The 20,330-nt window shown below is 42.9% G+C and overlaps 2 protein-coding genes across 9 annotated transcripts in view; both read right to left on the minus strand.

The window, feature by feature from the left end:
• The window catches only part of RNF123 (ring finger protein 123), an 88,462-nt gene extending 81,954 nt beyond the window's left edge, over positions 1 to 6,508 (minus strand). For 2 of the 6 annotated variants that reach the window (XM_088663182.1, XM_088663177.1), the window contains exons 1-2: positions 6,372 to 6,508; positions 1,729 to 1,846 (exon numbers count right to left, since the gene is read on the minus strand). In XM_088663182.1, the coding sequence (XP_088519308.1) occupies positions 1,729 to 1,810 (82 nt within the window). In that variant the 5' untranslated portion in view covers positions 1,811 to 1,846; positions 6,372 to 6,508. Of the gene's footprint in view, positions 1 to 1,728; positions 1,847 to 4,550; positions 4,664 to 5,531 lie in introns of those variants that run through there. The other 4 variants (XM_088663178.1, XM_088663179.1, XM_088663180.1 and 1 more) reach the window with 4 other exon arrangements.
• Positions 6,509 to 10,622: 4,114 nt separating this feature from the next.
• On the minus strand, positions 10,623 to 15,409 carry LOC118080552 (epidermal differentiation-specific protein). 3 transcript variants are annotated; one of them, XM_088663187.1, is made up of 2 exons: positions 15,295 to 15,409; positions 10,623 to 12,397 (listed from the first exon to the last, which is right to left on the minus strand). In XM_088663187.1, exon 2 carries the CDS (start codon positions 12,305 to 12,307, stop codon positions 11,318 to 11,320), a length of 990 nt encoding a protein of 329 aa, XP_088519313.1. In that variant the 5' UTR covers positions 12,308 to 12,397; positions 15,295 to 15,409; the 3' UTR covers positions 10,623 to 11,317. The 3 variants fall into 3 exon arrangements, with proteins under 3 accessions (XP_088519313.1, XP_034961845.1, XP_034961846.1); XM_035105954.3 differs by lacking the exon at positions 15,295 to 15,409 and adding an exon at positions 14,831 to 14,970; XM_035105955.3 differs by lacking the exon at positions 15,295 to 15,409 and adding an exon at positions 14,190 to 14,295.
• Positions 15,410 to 20,330: the final 4,921 nt, after the last annotated feature.

The raw sequence follows: 20,330 nt of genomic DNA on the forward strand, positions 1-20,330 counted from the left end.
GTGTGCACAGAATTTCAGCCAATGCCTCTAAGGATATATATCTATCAAATGTTTTTCTAAAAAAATTCCTTCCAGCAGCACTTTAGAGACCAACTAAGTTTGTCATTGGTATGAGTTTTCGTGTGCAGATACCTGAAGAAGTGTGCATGCATACGAAAGCTCATACCAATGACAAACTAAGTTGGTCTCTAAGGTGCTGCTGGAAGGATTTTTTTTATTTTGTTTCAACCAACATGGCTACCTACCTGTAACTAAATGTTTTTCTGTATGTCTTAGCATATACAGCAAATAGAGGATACAGCATGCGTCTCATAAAGGATGTTGTTTCTAGCTGAGATTCTACTTCCAGGTTTTCTCATAGCAAAGTTACTAAATTTACTCCTGAAGGATTCAAATAGTGTGTTAATGTGTTGCTTGTCCCTCATTGTTGCCATGCTATTTGAATGTTTGCACATTCTCTTCAGTTACTCGGCAGGAGGAGCTACAGCATGTTGCTTGAAATGACAGATCAATTTGGCCTGTCCTTGTTATCTCTCCTTGTCCCTCTGCTTCTCTTTACACAGGCATAATGCAAATGTGCAGAGAGCAACCTACAGACAATGAGGGACATGCCAAATAAACAATAAACCAAAAGAGCTGCACAAAAGGATTCTGTCATGCCCTAAGTTTCCTTAGCACTTTATTTAACAGCTACAACTTAGCATTCCACATGTGAACATGAGATTCATAACTGTCCCCTTCTTAAAATTACCAATACCAAGTAGCTGTTCTATTCAAGAGCCCATCTCAGTAGGAGCCTCGGTCCTGGTAAAATGCATTCACAAATGATCATGCTGATCATTTCTCTATGATAACAATCTTTTCAAACCGGAACATCTGTTAACTGCAAGTGAGGGTAGATTTGCATTAAGTTAAACCTTTTCCCACCATGTGAATTCTGCAATTACTTTGGGTCAGAGGGCCACATGCATCCAAGTGTTGTGATTTATTTATTGCATCCCAGGACTTCAGACCTAATTTCTGTCTGCAAAGGAAATGTCCATTTACAGATGAGCTTTGAATCCAAATTGTGCCTGCAAATGGGCAACAGGCTGTCAGCATCAATCAGCAACCCCCATTTGCCAAGGCACAACTGGCAGGCTCCGGGTGGTTCCTTTGCAGCCACATCTTTACCCATTCCAAACCTGACATTGCTGACATTGCATATGATGACAGTTGGGGGGTAGGAGAGCATGGTTTCAGGTTCCTCATCCCTAACTTAACCAAAACCATCTTTTCCATCTGTGTGAGTTAAAATCTAACACATAAAATAAGACAGATAAAAACCCTTTATCCCAATTTGAAATTCCATCCATGCTTTCCCCTGCCTCTCATAGGGCAACACTGCTTTACATCAGATGACAAGCAAACCCATTTCAACTGGGCCAACACCTGGCCTTAAATGAGGCTTCAGATATTTAATAGCATTGTGCCAGGGTCTGGAGCGCTATGAAAGGTGAAATACCAAATATATGTTAATTCCTTTAACCACATTTAGCTTTGCCATTAGCTTGCACAACTGAGCTAAGACCAAAAAAAAGTATCTGCCAATGCAGTTGCAAACTTGAATAGGTGGCAACTTTGTTTGCACAGCTACTGAAAACAGTGAATCTCTCTCCTAATTAGTTGCTGACAAGACTTGTAAAAACAGCCTCCTCTTCCCCCAGTCATCCACAACAGTATTCCTACCTGCAACCTTGGACTTTTCAGGCTCTGTGCTTAATCTATAGTTCTTCCGAGAAATTGATGTTCCAGAAGCTCTTGATGTCATAATTCAGGTCAGCTTGAATGGCCACTAATCTCAAAGCTGAAACAGGGAGAAAAATAGAAATGAAAACACTTGCAACAAAGAAGGAAGCAACTCTTCACAAAACTGGAAGAAAGTATTTGCCTTGCTTCTAAATGTGTACATACTCAGGCATAAACTCACTGCCTCTAATAATATACTATAAATTGGTTAAGAAAACAAGTACAAAACCCCCATTTCACTGTCTCCAGCATGAATATTGGAGGGTATCTAGGTTAATATGTAGAAAAAATTGGCTCATAAACTTAAAATGATTTCATTTAAGAAAAGCTAGAAAAGAAAACCTGCATTTTTCCTAGTCATAAAGAAAACTAGCAAAACAAGAGCCAAAAATGTTCACTGAAGACTGACATACATAAAGGGAAAGAATAGTTTAATGTATCTAAAGTTATGGCACAAAGCATAATCCCAGGATAGGAACCATCCACCGGGTGGGTCTAATTAGGCCTAGCAGGGGTCCTAATACAGCCTCCTGGACCATTTCCCCCATACCAAACATAAGTTGGGAGGCAGGTAAAGGTATGGCTTTTACAATGAAGCACATTTCAAAGAGGTTTCAACATAAACCATATGGAAATGCACTTCAAAAACAATGTCTCTTAGCACTCATCAGTACTTTGAAGTGCGTATCCATGCAGTTTCTACTGAAAGCGCTTTGAAGCACACTTCAAGTATGTTAACTGTTGTCGCCAAAGTTTAAGTCTTTGCATGCATGTCTGTCTGCTGGCGGTTCTTGGTCTACTGGACAGAAAAGTTTCCCCACCCCTGATATAGTTACAAAACAAAGAAAGCGAGGGGGGAAGCCATCTGAACAGTAATAAATATCTATTAGCAAACACATCCACATGTGTAGCAATACAAAAAAAAAGTTAATGCCTATGTATCCAAACAACTCTCAGGAGAGTTATATGCCTAGTGTTCTATTTTACAGGAGACTTGTGTTTGTCAATAATTGTTTCATTACTCTCTAGAGTTCAAAGTAAATGGTTGCAACAGCAGCTGTAGGCTTTCTATCTACCGTATATAAACAGAGCATGATAGTCAGAACAAGACTCATATTTGTTTGCCTTAAAACCGAAACACAATGTATAATGATGTTACACAGACTGTGTAAGAACATGCAGTACAGTAGAATTCCTGAAGGTTTTCTGTTAATCAAACATGCATCCAAAAGATAACCTGTTGCCCTCCAGATGCTTTAAACTACAATTCTCATTATCCCTGACCATCGGTCATGCAGGGTAGGAGTGGTAGGAGTTGGCACTTAACAACATTTGGAAGGCCACAGGCCCTCCATCCATGCTGCTGCTGTATTAACTGATATTATATGCCAAAAGGCCTTCTAAGTGGCTTATAACCTATCCTTTCCCTTTCCATGTATATTTCTATTCCCATGAGGAACTTCCTTAGTACAGTATATATGTGGTCAGCTTTTTTTCAGTCTGCAATTTTCAATCTTTTTTTCAGGTTCATTTCATCTACATACTACAAACTGAAACAACTATTAAGGAACTTCACTTATTTTCTATATCACTAGGTACTGTTTTATCCATAAACAAAGACTATATACAACATCCGGTCACTGTCAGTCCCATAATATGCTGAAAGTCTCTATCCTGAATCCCCAAACACTTCTTAGCTGGGCCATGATGTCATTAGCAGGAACATGTTCTTCCTTCTGAATAATATGAAAACATCAACTTACAATTCAGCATTACCTTTCACACTTCAACACAAAAAGTAACCTTGGCAACAGCAGCAAATACAGCTGACAGGCTAGATGGCAAGCAAGGAGAGTATAGTACCGGTAAGACTGGCAGAATTGCTTTCATTTACACTATGAAGCAGTTTAGTTTTACAGTGGACCAATTTTATTAGAATTTGTTTAATTCAGTGATGAATTATCTCTAAAAATCCAAAAGCTGTAAGTGCACCTGCATTATGAATGAGTTTTTAAACAATACAATAACTTCACAAATAAAATGGCAAACAATACTAGGTGACCTTTCCATGCATCTGTATTTATTTGTTGCCTCAAAGTAAAAACAAACCTACTTCAATGTATCTCATCTGCCTGGTCACCTGAAGATAACCTTAGGCAACCAAATGTGGTTATTTTCAAGGCTACATTACAGGGTTTTGCAATAATCTTTGATCTTAGAGACCTGACACTGAAAGTATACACAGGTATTTCTTCCACTAGAAATAACAGACAATGATATAGACATCTTTATGAAGAATACATCTATGAAAGCAGAGATGGTCTTAGTTGCCAAGGTCCTTCTCAGCGCAATCCTACCCAGGCTTATTCAGAAGCAAATCTCAGTTCTGCTCACCGTATCTTTGAAAGCATATGGTAGAGCTGGAAAAGGTACAGAAAAAGGCAACCAAAGAAATCAGTGAGTTGGAGCAACTCCCCTACAAGGAAATATTGCAATCAAGAGGAAGCATGACAGAGGTATATAAAATTATGCAAGCTGCAGAGAAAGGAGGTAAAGTTTTCCCCATCTTTCACAACACCATAACCTGGGGTCATCTAATGAAGGTGAATAGTGGGTGATTTAGGACAGACGAAAGGAAGCACTTATTCACTCAGCACACGGATTTTACTGCCACAAGATGTGGTGACTACCACCAATTTAAATGGCTTTGAAAGGGAAGCACACAAATCCATGGAGGAAAAGGCCATCAGTGGCCATGTTACCTCCAAGATCAAGAAGCAGCGTGCTTCTGAATACCAGTTGTTTGGTGAACAGCAAAATGGGGCTGTTACTCTCATGTTCTGTTTATGGACTTTTCTGAGCATCTGGTTGGCTGCTGTGGAAAACAAGATGCAGGGCCACATAGGCCTTTAGTCTGATCAAGCACATCTTTTCTTATGTTCACTAAGTTCAGGTCGTCTTACTCCCAAAGAAGTATGCATAGGACTGCAGCCTGAGCCCTTCATGAGTTATATAAAGCTGTCCTTTGAAGGGTACAATCTGAATAATGGACTAGAATAATTTATTGGCCAAGTATCAACCATACCTGGAATTTTGCTTCGACTACATTGCAATGTAAAGAAAAACATACCTCATACAAACAGTATTCCCCTCACAATAAACAGACGTTATTACTTTACATTAATTTTAATCATACAATTATCTTGACTGCTGGAATATTTTGACTATCAGATTAACCATGTGACAATATGACAACCATTTATTTGCAAAAGGAATATACCGTAAATGGGGAAAGGAAACTATGCAGATGTCAGCTTTAAGCAACAAATGTAGCTGAAAATCCATATGCCAATCCACTCCATATTACGTACATTTAGAGTTTAGCACAAGGATCTGAAACAGTGCTACAGTTTCTCTGCAGAATACTATGCTGCAATAACTCTGGTCTTCAAGAGTTGTGAAAGCCTTGGAGCTACTGTATTTCTACACTGCATGGTAATTATTACTTCCAGTTTTCCACTGGTGGAGGTAATTTTTAAACCACCATGCACTGCTACTGTTGCATACTCAAAGGTTTATTGAGAAAAGTATTTATTTGACTAACAATCCAATCCCATGCACTTGTGAGGAAAGTCCAGTGAACTAAATAGTGCTTACTTCAGAGTAAACCTAGCCTAGGATAAGGCAGCAAAGATACAAACCCTGAGTCTAGCACAATCAGGCTGCAGTCCCATAATACTCACCTGTGAGTACACCTCATTTAAATCAATGTGATTTATTTCTGGGTAGGTGTATACAAGTTGGCGCTACGGCGACCACAGACTGCGCTGTCTGCTCAGAAAAACTCCCAGGTTAAGCAATGTGTGTATAGGACTACAGGCTAGAACTCAGTGGGGTTTACGTTTGAGGCGGTACGCTTAAGCTCTCACTGACAACCACCTCAGCGTAAGTGAGGTGCCCCACGACACATCCGAGGGAAGATTGGCTCCGTCCCTCCCTCCGCATTCCTTTGGCGGAAACTTGAAATCAAACTGCTTCCCCACAGCCACCAGGGCTCCTCCGAGGTGGTGTCAGTGCTGCGCAGAGCGACGGTGCCGGGGACAGCAGGGAGACGCGCAAAGGCGGGAGAAAAGGGGCACGGAAGATGCACGCGCAGCGGCTTAAGGCACCTGGCGGCAGCCGCTCCCTGCCTGGAAAAGGCCTCCCGACGAACCCACGCCAAGGGCAGCGAGACCCGGCCAAGGACCGGCGCGGCGGCGGCCACTCTGCGGGGCTGACCGCCGAGAGCTTCTCCGCGTGGCTGGAGGCTGCGAGGAGCGCCTTCCCTGAGCCCCGAGCGGAGCCGCCGAGGCAGCCTGGAGCTCTTCTCAGGACCTAGAGGAGCGGGGCAGTTCGGCGCCGCGGCACTCTGCCCAAGCGGCTGACCCGGGCCTAGTCGCGGCCGCCGAGCCAGGCCTCTTGCAGGCGCCCCTCCTCAGCCTTCGCGCCAACCCCGGCCAGGGGCTGCCCGACCCCCGGAGCCCCGGACAGACCCTCCGTTCCTGCCTGCCTCTCTTTCCGCCGCCGCCGCCGCTTTGACTCACCGCCGCCACCCCACGCCTGGCTCGCCCAGCCCCGGCAGCGGCTCCTCACAACATCCGCCCTGCTACGGAGCGTCGGCAGGGACACACAAAGCGGAGGGTTCAACCGCAGCAGGAGAATTGGGGCGGATCTCGCGCCGCCTGTGCTGGCGCCGCCCCCGAGAGCCAGAGGCGGCACGGGCGGCAGCTGGCTGCTCTCGCTCCCTGGGACTGTGGGACTGACTCTTGTTCAAATTCAGACATGCACCCTCTCCTTGTGTCCCCCTGCTTGTCTCTGCCTCCCGCGCTCTCCCTCGCTGCCAGACTGCTGAGAGCCTCACAGAGTTTCTGATATTCCGAGCACTTACCCGCCGCTTCAGCTCCACCAGACTCCAACTGGGGTTTCCTGTTAATGACGGGTCCCCTCCCGCCCTTGGGTTTTACGTGACAAAGTACGTTTTATATCCCGCCTTTCTTCCGTAGGGTGCTTCCACATAGGGTCACCATACTGTAAACAGCTCGTTCACAAATCGCAAACAAGATGTGGACGACAGTTCCCGCTTAGAATGTAGAGTTGGGGGGAGGGCACAAGGATCATCTAGTCCAGACATAGACAAACTCGACCCTCCATATGTTTTGGGACTACAACTCCCATCATTCCTAGCTAACAGGACCAGTGGTCAGGGATGATGGGAGTTGTAGTGCCAAAACATCTGGAGGGACGAGTTTGCCTATGCCTGATCTAGTCCAATCCACTGCAATGTGGGAATATCCGTCTGGGGCTCGGACCCACAACCCTGAGATTAATTTTTACCAGTTTCTCTCCAGAAATCAGATGAAATGATGGGGGCATGGGGATAGGCAAGCGCCAATCCTACTGTACAATAAACATTGATTTGCAAGCCCCTTTAGTACATTTTATATCCCAGCATTCTTCAGCCATTGTGGAAGAAAGTACTATGGATTCCCAGCATCCAGGCATTAGTCAGACCCAAACTTATTGGTGGTTGCATCATGTGCCCTCAAACCTGCTTCACTAAAAAGGCAGTTTTCAATTAATTTATTAGTACGGTAGGAGGACCTCAACTCAGTGGTATAGCATATGTTTTGCATACAGAAAGTCTGAAATTCAACCCCCAGGATCTCTATGTAAACTAAAGGTAAAGTTAAAGGGGCCCCTGTCCATCAGGTCCAGTCGTGTCCGACTCTGGGGTTGCGGCGCTCATCTTGCTCTATAGGCCGAGGGAGCTGGCGTTTGTCCGCAGACAGCTTCCGGGTCCTGTGGCCAGCATGACAAAGCTGCTTCTGGCAAACCAGAACAGCGCACGGAAACGCCGTTTACCTTCCCGCCGGAGCAGTCCCTATTTATCTACTTGCACTTTGATGTGCTTTCGAACTGCTAGGTGGGCAGGAGCTGGGACCGAGCAACGGGAGCTCACCCCGTTGCAGGGATTCGAACCACCGACCTTCTGATCAGCAAGCCCTAGACTCTGTGGTTTAACCCACAGCGCTAGGAGAGACCAAATCCTGGAGAGCTGCTATCCATCAGTGTGGATTTTTTTAAATTTAAATTTTCAGATTTATTAACCTTATCACTGAAGCTATCAAAGCAGCATACAATAAGATAAAATAAGACTCTAACAAAAATAAACAATTTCTACAATTGTACATTTAATATCCCATAAAATGATTGTGTTACACTTCAGGAAAAGACATCAGTAGCTATCTAAACATCAAGATGCTAGGCACCTGTCTAATTTCAGCTGGTAATGGATTTCTGTTTATATACTAAGTTAGATAGATCAGTGGTCTGTATAAGGCAGCTTCCTATGTTCACTAGCCTGTCAGTCCCTGGCATTGGTGATCCCTTTGGGGAGGGTCCAGAGCTCTAGTGACATTCCCCCTGCAGAATTACCACTTGAGGATGCCACCAGCTAGCTACCATGTATGTAAAGGGAATCTTGAAACCTGTGGCATTAGTTCTGGTTAAATGTGGTTAGAATTCAGCTGCTTGAGAAATACATCTGCAAAGCCAATCATGGCTCATTCAATTTAGGGGATAGTCACCTAAGTTCTACAATACCCAATGCCCTTGAGATGTTGTTGGACTACAGCCTTGTCTCAGCTTGTGTTAGCAATGATCAAGGAGGATGGGAACTGTCCAGCAATGTCTGGAGGAAATTGCAGAAGGATAAATCCATGCATTACTGTGCAGAATAGTATCAAATAGACCAGGCATCCCCAAACTGCGGACCTCCAGATGTTTTGGCCTACAACTCCCATGATCCCTCGCTAACAGGACCAGTGGTCGGGGAATATGGGAATTGTAGTCCAAAACATCTGGAGGGGGATGCCTGAAATAGACTAATGAGCTTCAGCAGAAGATGCCTTCCGAGTTCTTAACAGAGTGACTCCAGCTTTTGGCTCTGGAGCTTTAAAAATCTATGGCTTTCCTTCTGATTTTATTAGACTCCCCCACCAGGTTGCTGTTGTACTCTGTACTGTATGGAAACATCTAATTGTGGAATGAGATATAATCTCAATAGGAATAAAATAAAAAAGGATCATGGACTGTGAGCTGTCTTTTGGCACCTTTCCAAATCACTCCCTATTAGTTCATCTAATTTTTCCTGAGAAGTTGGAAGTTGATTTGTGTGTAGAAACACCCACACCAAGTTGTTATATTTCACTGGCCACATATATATAATCAGTAAATAAAGGACTTTATTTCTGAACTGCAATTCACTTTAATGTTTCTTGCTTGCAGATGCCACCTGTCCTGCAATACTGTCCCATAGCTGCCAAGTTATCCCTTTTTTAAAGGGATTTTCCCTTATGCTGAATAGGCTTCCTCGCGAGAAAAGGGAAAACTTGGCAGCTATGTACTGTCCAGATCTCTCTGCCACTGAGGAACCAGTTTGCAGCCTCCATCTTGGTCTTTCTCCACCACTCTCTTAGCAATGCTTTGGCCTTCTGTATTTGTTGTCACAACCACCCTCACTCACTCATTTTTTGATGGCCCCTGGCCTATACATGTGTGTGAGTGGATTATGTTTGTGTAGAACATCATACATTGTTTGCTACATGGTTGTTGTTTTTAGGGCAACGTTTATTGATACATTAAAAATAGGTATATTTTATGCTCTATGTAAACTGAATGTTTTGACAAATAATCTCTCTCTCTCTCTCTCTCTCTCTCTCTCTCTCTGTGTGTGTGTGTGTGTGTGTGTGTGTAATAATGATGTATGAGGTCCTAATCATCCTAATCATATAGTACAATTATTAGAGAATGTGATGTTTGTATATACCAGGCATCCCCAAACTTTGGCCCTCCAGATGTTTTGGACTACAATTCCCATCTTCCCTGGCCATTGGTCCTGCTAGCTAGGGATCATGGGAGTTGTCAGCCAAAACATCTGGAGGGCCGCAGTTTGGGGGTGCCTGGTATAGACTAACCTACATATTTAAAAACACCCCAAAATTGTCCATGTCTAATTTACAACCTCAGGGGCCACAGGAGATCCATCGTCAATCCTTATTTTGCTGAAATAATACACTGTTATACAGTAAGAAGATTGCAATTAATATTATCTCAGCCAAAGGACAGGGTGAAATGAATTGATGGAACTCTGCTTTCTCATTTTTCTATTATGCTCTGTGCTACATAAAAAACAAAGCTGTAATATCTTAGATACTATACTCTGCTCTTGCATCTAACATGGCATTCATGCAAATATCAGGCATACTGTCTCGTTTACTAATAAGATCCATTTAACTTAAATGATGTTACAGAAACAAATTGTATTTTGAGGGGAGGATCTAAAAGATCATTATAGTACATGGTATATATTGGCAGGCAGAATCTAGCTTTAAGAAACTTGGGTAGAATATAAAGTTATTGTCCATCTGAATACTGGAATGAGCAAAGTGGACTAGTTTGAATTAGATGTAGAAGTGTGAGGCTGTAACCCTTAACATAATTAAATGGCAGGAAGCCTCATTAAACTCAGTGGGAGTTTAGGACTGAGTTTAGGACTGCACTGTGAGTCATATAATTATCTCATAACCTCTTGATGAGGGATATGGAAGCTGTAGCCATCTAAACATTGCCGGACTACAACTCTCACCCATCCTGATCATTGCTGAACCTGGCTGGGGCTGATAGGTGTGGGTATTCAATAACACCTGGAGGACCCCATGTCACACACACACACACCGTTCTTCATCATGCAGCCCTGTCACCCCCTTCCTAAGAGTATAATCATATACGTATAGTTGTATTGAGATATTCACCAGTCTGGTTTAATAAGCAGAAAAGCATCCAAACAGCAGCTGGAGCCTAATACATGATGCAAAAATATAATGATGCAAAATTGGCAGAAGTATGTTCTCCAGAGTGCTTAAATGTAGCATTGAAGGTGCATATCTGCAACCATTCACCCTAGAAATCATTTTAAAAATCAGATAGGATTTAAGAAGCGTAAGTAGAACTGCAGACCATACAGAGTTGCTGTGGAGGCTTAACTGAGCCTGCAAGCTGTTTATTACCAATCTGTGTCCTAACAGCTACTTTCTGTTGGATTCTCTGTCGGATGTCTTTTGTCATTGAAGTGAGACTATTTTCTAGTTCATTGTACTGACTGTGGATTCCAGATTTCTTTGCTATATATTTTTATGTGAATTACACAGTCCTCCTGTTATCAATTTGCACTTCATCAGTCCCTTGAAACCAGCATCGGAGTCTTGCTACTTTCAGGAATTTCATCTGGTATAGTGTCTTTAATGTCTGCAGTAATAGCAGATCAAGGAACATGCAACAAAATATTATTTAAGAAGTTTTCCTTGTTCCAGATGCCAAGTACTTATCTTTCCATGGAAGAAGAAATGCAGCTACAGCTGTTCAGTTCAAAATGAAAGTGGGTTGTTGCCTGGCATGGTCATTTTGCTTTTGATGATTACTGGTCCTCTGCTTAATTTTTCACTGATTTCATGGTGTATTTGGTGGTGATGTTGCGTCCTGACACACTACGATACTGCCCATTTTCCGTCCTTGATTTACCATTAATGGTGATGATCAGCTCTACAGGAACAGAGGCCGTGACTACCTTCATGATCACCTGGATGTTCAATTCCGATTTTGGGGGGACCTTGGCTGGCATGGTCACCTCGACTTGGTTTACAGTAGTAACTGAGTCAATCTTTCCTTTTTCTACTGTCAGGTTGGTGCTGGGATCTATGCTTAAATTGAAACTCTCATTTATTTGGCAGTTAGGGGCTGCTAATTTGAAGCTGTGGCTTGTGAATATTTCATAGGTTCGACTGCTGGTGGTGGTGAATGTCTGCTCTGTTTCTGTGGTGTTGATACAATTTATCTCATCAATCATCACATCCCTCTCACTCTCCAAGTTCCTGCGATCCCATAAGATCCTGCTAGTGATAACAGGCCGGCCACTTTTAAGGGGATACACATGGGAACACCTATCATGGAAATGCAATGTGCCATAGTTACCAAGCTTCCCTCCTTCTCGAGCTATATAGTACCAACCACCTCTCTTTGGATGTTCATAGAGGAGCCAGGCACCCCTCTGGACAATATGGGAAGATGCCTTCTCATTGAAATACCCATAACTTAGGTTGGTTTCTTCTTTTATCACTTTGCTTATCCCTTCATAGTTAGGGTGCTCAAAAAGTGTGATCTGAGGATCTTCCAAGTCCTCAGTGACTAGTTCGATAGAAGAAATATTATTACTTAACTGGATGTGCTTATGTTCACCTTCTTCATATGCAAAACCCACACCTTTATAGTTGGGATCACGGAAGACCAGCCAAGGTTGTCCAATCACCTTAAGGGAGGAAATGCAATCCCCAAAGTCTACAGTACGTAGGTCAGGAACACTGCAAGTGAATTCTTTCCTGGACCCCTCAAAGTTTTCCTCTTCATAAACAATAATTTTATTCATCTTTAGCTGTTTGGAGAGGGGGAAATGGGCAACTTTTCTGGATCTTTAGCAGGTCGAAGATGGAGAGGTTTTCCTCAACAGGAATTCAGTCTGCATGAGAGGAAAAACAGAGAAACACACCCTTAGAAGCACATGTAGCAGCATGGACACATTTGACAGATGAATAGGGGGGGTGTTATTATTTATTTATTGACAATATTTTTTACACACTTTTCAGGGCACCCTCACAACATGGCCTACAAGGCTCTAAAAAAGGGGCGGCCAACCTTTTCTAACCTGAGTCACACATTGTCAGCTATCCACCCCATGCCAGTGGTAGGTGTGCTCAAAATGAGTGTGGCTCACCTGCACACACCTCCCTCACAGACATGGGCAGGTAAGTAGTACAGAGAGATGCAGGGACACGGGGCTGCTTGGAAAGCTTTCCAAAAACCAGATGTTCAAAGAGCAGGGGGCTGTTTGAAAGCCCTTTGTAAACAACAGCTGCTTTTTAAACCTCCAATGTTCAGAAGTTTAAGGAACAGCATGGGGCTGCTTGCAAAGGGCTTTCAAAGTACAAGACTTCAAGCATCAACTACTTGTCAAATTGGACCTGACAGGTGTGGGGAGATTAAGATCCAACCCCCTCTGGCCAGAAAAGGTTCTCCACCTCTGCTGCAGACAATACTGAGCTAGATTGACCAATGAGTATTGACTCAATGTAAGGCAACTTCCTATGCTCCTGTGGTTACCCAGTACTACACTCTTGTAAGCTTTCAGCAACAACTGAAGGCCTATTCACTACCCCAGATTGAATCTGTGGCTGTGAAAGCATTACCATTTGTTCCAGCTCTACTGCGCAGCCACCATTGGTGTTTAAAGCAGAGTACGCATGACATTAGCCACAATCCATATACATCCTGTAACTAGTTGAGAAATACTGCTGTTTGATGTGCTTTCCCTCAAAGTAGTTCCTATTTGGTTTTAAAATGTAAACTGCAGTTAATCTGAGGTACACAGTGGAGACAAAAACGCAGATGACAGCTTAACTGAATACTTTGGGGTTTTGCAGACATGGGGACAAATCAGATAATGTGCACTGGATGACAACATCGCTGCCCCCTCTCTGGTGTGTACACCACCATAAAAATATGTCATGAAATTCTGGGGTGGGGAGAATGACATTTAAGCTACCGGTACTAATAGGTATTATTTGGCCTGTGCATTTGCTCTTGCCTGCTTTATAGTTATTTAAATTACAATTTAATCATGTTTTATTAGTCTGGTACCCAGCTTTGGGATTAGTTTATAATAAAAAGTGGAAAACAAAGTTTATGTAGATATATGCAGGCACAGAGCATGCAGACATTCTTACACAACAGGCAGTCAAAAACATGCACTCATTCATACACACTTACATGTAGGAACACAGCATATTCTCTCTCATACACAGACAGTTTCCTGCTCTCCTGCCCCATTATGGGGAAGAGAGAACAAAGCATTTTCTTTTGCATTCTTGGAAGGGAAAGAGACAGTGTCCCACCCCACACTGATGTCCTGTTGCCAGGTTAAAGGACTGCTTAAAGAATCAGTGGAGAAAATCAGCTTCTATGTATGCTGCAGTGGGGCCCAGTTATCTCTTTCCCATAGGAATCAACATACACTTAGTTTGAATATTCTTTTGAAGGTCCTCAGTTATGATCAGCCTATTACACTCCTATCTATACAAAAAGGTTTCCTAAAGAGTGGCTGAGACAGATGCATTTATTTCATAATTCGTTTCATAAAATTTATTAAAACAGCTTGGTTGTAAAAAAAAACCAAAAAAACCTCAAAGTGGTTTACGAAATAGGAAAGTTATTTATCCCAATGGGTGGGAAATTGCAACATTACATCTCTCTACCTCAGCTTTTAGCCACTGGGTCATGTTGTTGCCCTTTACAATCGGTCTCTGTTCTGCTCTGTGCTATAGGCAGCTGGCTGAACCTTCTGGCATTTCTGCAAACCAAGAGAAACACATGAGCCGAGTCTCATGTTTCTGCATTTCAAACAACCCTAGAGCTTGACATGCATTCATGTAAGGGCATATATCCCGGGAAGAAGTGGGGAAAGTGAGAGGTGTGGAGAAGGGTGGGAAGAGGGGAAGAGGCTAGAGAGGGAGGAGAGTATTGAAAAGATAAAATGGAGGGAAACGAAGGGAACAAGAGAATGGAGCTGAGGGAAGCTGAGGAAGAGAAAAGGAAGCGGACAGAAAACGTAACCAGAGGATAGGTGGACAGAAAGGTGAAAACAAAGAGGTGAAAAATAGAGGGAAAGGCAGCAGGAGGATGCTCTGCTGTGGCAGCTCCAACTGCAACTTGGCCTACATCTGCCTTAGGACTTGTGCAGGTAACAGGAAAATTATCATCATCATCATCATCATCATTAACATCACTAGTATAGCCTTAATTAATAAAACTAAAACATTTATGTGCACATAAACTCCCCATCCCACACTTTTTTTGCGGTGAGCTATGATCCTGTGCAAGAGGTAAGTGTACCCACCTTGTTAGGCGATCTGCACAAGCAGCCAGCCTTTCTCAGCAGCCTGGAGCTCTCAGGAGTCCTCCTGCTAGGTTTATATAAGGCGGGCATGTAATAAATATGGAACCAATTAGGATGTTGTAAGGATTGCCTCTGCCTATAAACATTGCAGCCAGTCTGAAGAATGCAAGTAAAGGAAGAATTTCTGCACAGCCCAACCCACAAGCTGTCAAGAGACAAATCCTTGAGCCAGAATTTGACCGATTTATGAATTCAAATTTCTTGCCAATCTGTAGGAAAACCAACATGTGTGCAGCTCATGTTTGCTTTCAGACAGAGGCTGATACATTTTTTAGTGCTGCTCACAGGCAGATCTTTTGCTCTGTTCCTCATCAGTGAGTGAGAGAAAGAAAGAGATTCCATCCTTCTAATTTCACTTACAGTTGAGGATAATTGGGGAAGAAAAAGAACAGTCTTGTGCTTACCATACTCTGCTATTTTGATGGACAGAGTTCAGCTGAGGGTTATACTCTGCCACTGCTTCCTATCCACTGCCCTCCGATGAACAGTGGGAATTTCTAGGTACAGTACACTGCAGCTCAGCCTTTGCCAAGCTGGTGTCCTCTAGATGTTTTCGACTGCAACTCCCAGCAGCCCCAGCCAGCATGGACTTGCTGGAGTCAAAAAACATATGGAGGGCAACATTTGCTTTCCACAATAAAAGCAGGAAAAAGAAAAATGAGGAAAATGACAGTAGCTGGTTGCATACTTGCCAGAAGCAATGAAGCTAGCGGCACAATTCTGCCAGCCAAAAACGTTTTCTCAACACGTGAGGACAATCCTTTCCTGGACCGATTGTGCTTCTATTTCCAACCCATGTGGATTTGATAAATTGCGGGCATTTCTCTCTCACACATAGCAACAGGCTTTATTTATTTTTCTGCATTCATGTCCCATTATTCTTCCAATGAACATACATGGTTCTTGACCATTCCCATTTTATCCTTGCACCAACTGTGTGAGGCTGAGAGATAGTGACTACCTACCTCAAGGGCACCTAGTCTAGTTCATGATCGAGGGGTTTTTTTAATCTGGCTCTTCCCAGCTCTAGTCCACCATTGGCTCCCCTCCCCTAGAACCTTCTGCTTGATTACTTGAAGAGAAAACCACAATATTCAGGGGGGGAGGGGTTTCATTGAGCTAAACTTCTGGTTACTCCCATTCCTGAAATTCTGTTTGTGGAATTCAGTCAGGGTGTCTAGACATTGGGTCACCTGAAATTTCCCACAGCATCGAACCCATTTTGGAGAAACATCATGAGTGCCACCTAGTGGGATTGCAGATTTGCAACTTTTTCTATTGGACTTCCTAAGGCTGTTCACGTAAGAAAACAATTTTTACTATATTCCAGATAGTTTCAACCCAGTCTGTTACTGATGGCATTGTACTTTTTCCAGGGTACCTTTTGCAATGCCACAGCTAGTCAATTTAAAACATTTTGCAAATCAATGCCATGTACTGTACCTTTCAAATAATAATATTTTAGAGTAATTTAACAATAAATAACCAGTCATTTTAACAATAAATAACCAGTCATTTTAACAATAAATAACCAGTCATTTCTAATATTTATAATAGCATGCCAATAAATTTGGATTACTGGGCAACTGCAAAAAACATGAAGGAAATCTGCTTAGTTCACATCACAGCTCCAGCATTTTTTTTGAGAATATACCTGCACTGACATTGGACTTCATAGGCATTTTCCTTGAAATCTGTAGTTATAATCCATTTCCATTCCTTCTGTTAATTCTTGTTGAATATTTTTAGCTTTTTTATATAAATATACCAGTCTTCTTATCCGATTTAATAATTATAGGCCTTACCGATTAAACCCTTATCTTGTTCTGATGCTAATAATATTTCAAATTCCCACCCTCAAAGGTCCACATTTCTTTAATAAACAATATTAAGTATTGATACAAATTACAACTGCAGAGAAAATCAGTCAACGTATTAGTAATTTCTACATACTATTTAAACCCGCTGCCTAAACTTTCACTTTATTGATCAGTTCCTCCCTGTTGGTGAGTACCAGGTCCAAGAGAGATGACCCCCTTGTTGCTTCTTCCACCTTCTGGGAAATGAAATTGAGGCAATGGAGGAATTTGTATGACCTCACATCATTGGCAGAGTTTGAGTTCCAACAGATATTGGGGTACTGTAGTTGAAGTCTCCCATGACAACTGTATCTCACCTTTTCAAATGTTTGGCTCTAGGAAGACATCATCCAAGTCCTCGGTAAGGTCACTGTTGTTTTCCTGTCCTACAATTTTCACCCAGATGCTCTCAATCTGCCTTCCACGCTCCAAGTCATGGACCTCTTTGCAAGTGTACACATCCTTTACTTATAATGCTACTCCTCTCCCCTCCCTGTTTGATCTTTTCCTTTTGAACAGGTTGCCCTCTCAATTTCTACATTCCAGTCATGAGTCTCATCCCACCAGATTTCAATAATGCCTGTTAAGTCACATTTGCAATCCTGCATCATGAGCTCAAGTTCTTCTTGCTTGTTTCCAATACTCTGTGCATTATACTCTGTGTAAACAAAACTGAAACGAATCAATCCCCTCGCACGCTGCTGCCTCTGTTCCCCTCCGTAGGGAGTCACCTGCCGCCACCACACACCTCTCCTTTCTTTGGGGAACCGCAGAAGAGTACAGACATTACTCTATTAGCCATCTGTGCCCTGCATTCTTCTTTAACAAAGGATGCAAACAAAAATGCTTGGATTGATGGAACAATCAGAATAGCACAACTGCTACCATGATATTAAAAGTTTAAAACAAATTGCGGTCACAAGAGTAAGGTACTTCCTAAAAATATTTAACTGAAGTGTTAAAGGCCAGGATAAAGAGTTGCACCATCAGCCTACAATGGAAACTGTATAATGAAGGTGCCAGACATATCTCTGTGGGAAGGGAAGCCTGCAACTTAGGGGCTGCCAGAGAATGCCTTCTCTCAAGCCGCCCCCTGAAAATTCTGAAGAAGTCGAACTACCAAGAGGGCCCCCTCTGCTACTGAGCAAATGGGTACCTTCCATGCAAAATGGGCTGCTCAATATGTCCCATTCATTTCCCAGAGATACTAGCACCATCAAGTTATCCCTTTTTTAAAGGGAAATTCCCTTATGCTGAATAGGCTTCCTCGTGAGAAAAGGGAAAACTTGGCAGCTATGCCATCAAGCAGGCAGGGACATAGCTAGCTGCTCTGGTACCTGGAGCGGCGGGGGCAGGGCGATCTACACACAGAGGCGGCACGGCGATCCACCCAGGGGGGCGGCGCAACAAGCTGCACAGAGTTTGCCTGGTGGACACAAGCCCCACACTGCCATTTCGGGCAGCGTGGGGCCCTAAGCTACCACGTCACTCCCAGGAATGACGTGTGGCTTGGGCGTGCTGCAGGCCAGGCCCCATGGTAGGTGCCAACCCATGTGGTGTGCCATTTTGTCACACACCCCCAAGGATGACACCCGGGGTGAGCCCCACCCCCCCTTCCTATGCCCCTGCAAGCTGGTACTCCTGCTATCCCTTTAGCTGGTCGCCATGAATCACTTCCTAAGGCCATAACTAAGGGGAAATGAAGACAACTGTTTCAGTTGTGAAAGCTGTTTTAGTGTCTTGGTGCCGTCTGCTGAGCACAACTGCAACATTTCATAAGCACATTGGGGTGGTCTCTTTTATAATGGGTGACCTGACCCAACAATCATGACCCAACAGTTTCTGAGAACAAAAATCCCTAGGGAAACACAATAAAATGTTACATCTGCTTTTAATTAAAAGCCACACTGTAGCTGCCACGTTCAGAAGAAATGCAAATGTTTGCTGGGGATGCTTTTCTAAAGGCACCATCTGAGTGGAAGAACTTCAAGTATGGTGTGGTGTGAGAGTGGTGGAGTCTCCTTCTTTGGAGGTCTTTAAGCAGAGGCTTGACAGGCATATGTCAAGAATGCTTTGATGGTGTTTCCTGCTTGGCAGGGGGTTGGACTGGATGGCCCTTGTGGTCTCTTCCAACTCTACGATTCTATGATTCTAAGTACAGATGACTAGGCATTATCAGGGGTAGCACCCAGGCTATGGACCTTCATTTCCTTTAAGCCACTTTAGGCTGAAATCGTCCTATGTTCTGATGGCAATGCAAAACACTTCCAGCACCGCCTTCCACCTCATTTTCCATGCTTCTCTTTATGAGTTAGTAATAAGGGGAAAGAAGATTAGGCACACAACAACACACATCCCAATGATTTCAGCAAAAGCAATTTAAACATTTTCTTAACTCTCCCACTAAAAACGCTTTACTTTGACTGAAATGTGTCACTTAAGGGGGGGGGAGTTAATTCTTATCCCAATCTGTACCTGTGCTGGGATTTTAAAAATTTAAAATATGGTTTTATTGTTGGATGCTTTTATTGTTAATCACTTCACGATGTTTCATGGGAAGCAACTCATAAATGAAATAAATAAATAACAGTGCACTTTTTCTTAGTTTTAATGTGACATTTTGCCATTTATTTTCATGGATATGCTCTACTTATTTAATATTTTGAGTCATTATATTAGTACTATTTAAATCCACAAATAAACATTAAATAAATTACACAGAAAAAATATATGAAGGAGGCAAATGTCATGCATGAAGGAAGGAAGGGATGTTCATAAAAATTAGCAGATAATCCCAAGCTGTAAAGGGTAGCTAAGACTTTAGAAGATTGAAAAAGGAACCAAGATTTTCATGACAGGGCGGAGAACTACTAAAAAACTAACAATGAATTTCAGCAGAGATAAATGTAAGGTTGTGTATTTGCACAAATATGTTATTTATTTATTTTAAGGAATGAGGATGTGTGATACCTGGGTTGACAATGGTACATGTGAAAATGATCTATGTCAGGCACCCCCAAACTCGGCCCTCCAGCTGTTTTGGGACTACAACTCCCATCATCCCTAGCTAACAGGACCAGAGGTCAGGGAGGATGGGAGTTGTAGTCCCAAAACAGCTGGAGGGCTGAGGTTGAGGAAGCCTGATCTATGGTTTTTAGCAGGCCACTAATTAACAGGAGTAGGCAGCAACTAAAAAGGCTACCGGTAATTAAATTTTAGGCTGAAACAATGAACATATAGTGTCCAGAGCACAAGAGTAATAGTAAAACTCTATTCTGGTTTGGTCCGACTTCACCTGGAAGACAGTGTCTGTTTCTGGGTTCTGCAGTTTTAGGATAACTAAAAAACTGGAATATGCCCAGGGGAAGGTGACAAAGATGGTGATGGATTTGCAGACCATGTTCTTGCAGGGCCATAGAAAAGTCCTCCTGGATAAAGCAAAATAGCCAATCTAGTCCTGCACCCTGTTCTCACAGTGGCCACACAGTCCAGGATGATTCCATGCAAACCCCTTCCTGATTCACCCCCTCTATATAATACACTCACTGTTACTATATATCAATATACAGCTCTGCAAATTA

The sequence above is a fragment of the Zootoca vivipara genome, chromosome 2 (assembly GCF_965207765.1).
Source record: "Zootoca vivipara chromosome 2, rZooViv2.hap1.1, whole genome shotgun sequence".
NCBI lineage: Eukaryota > Metazoa > Chordata > Lepidosauria > Squamata > Lacertidae > Zootoca > Zootoca vivipara.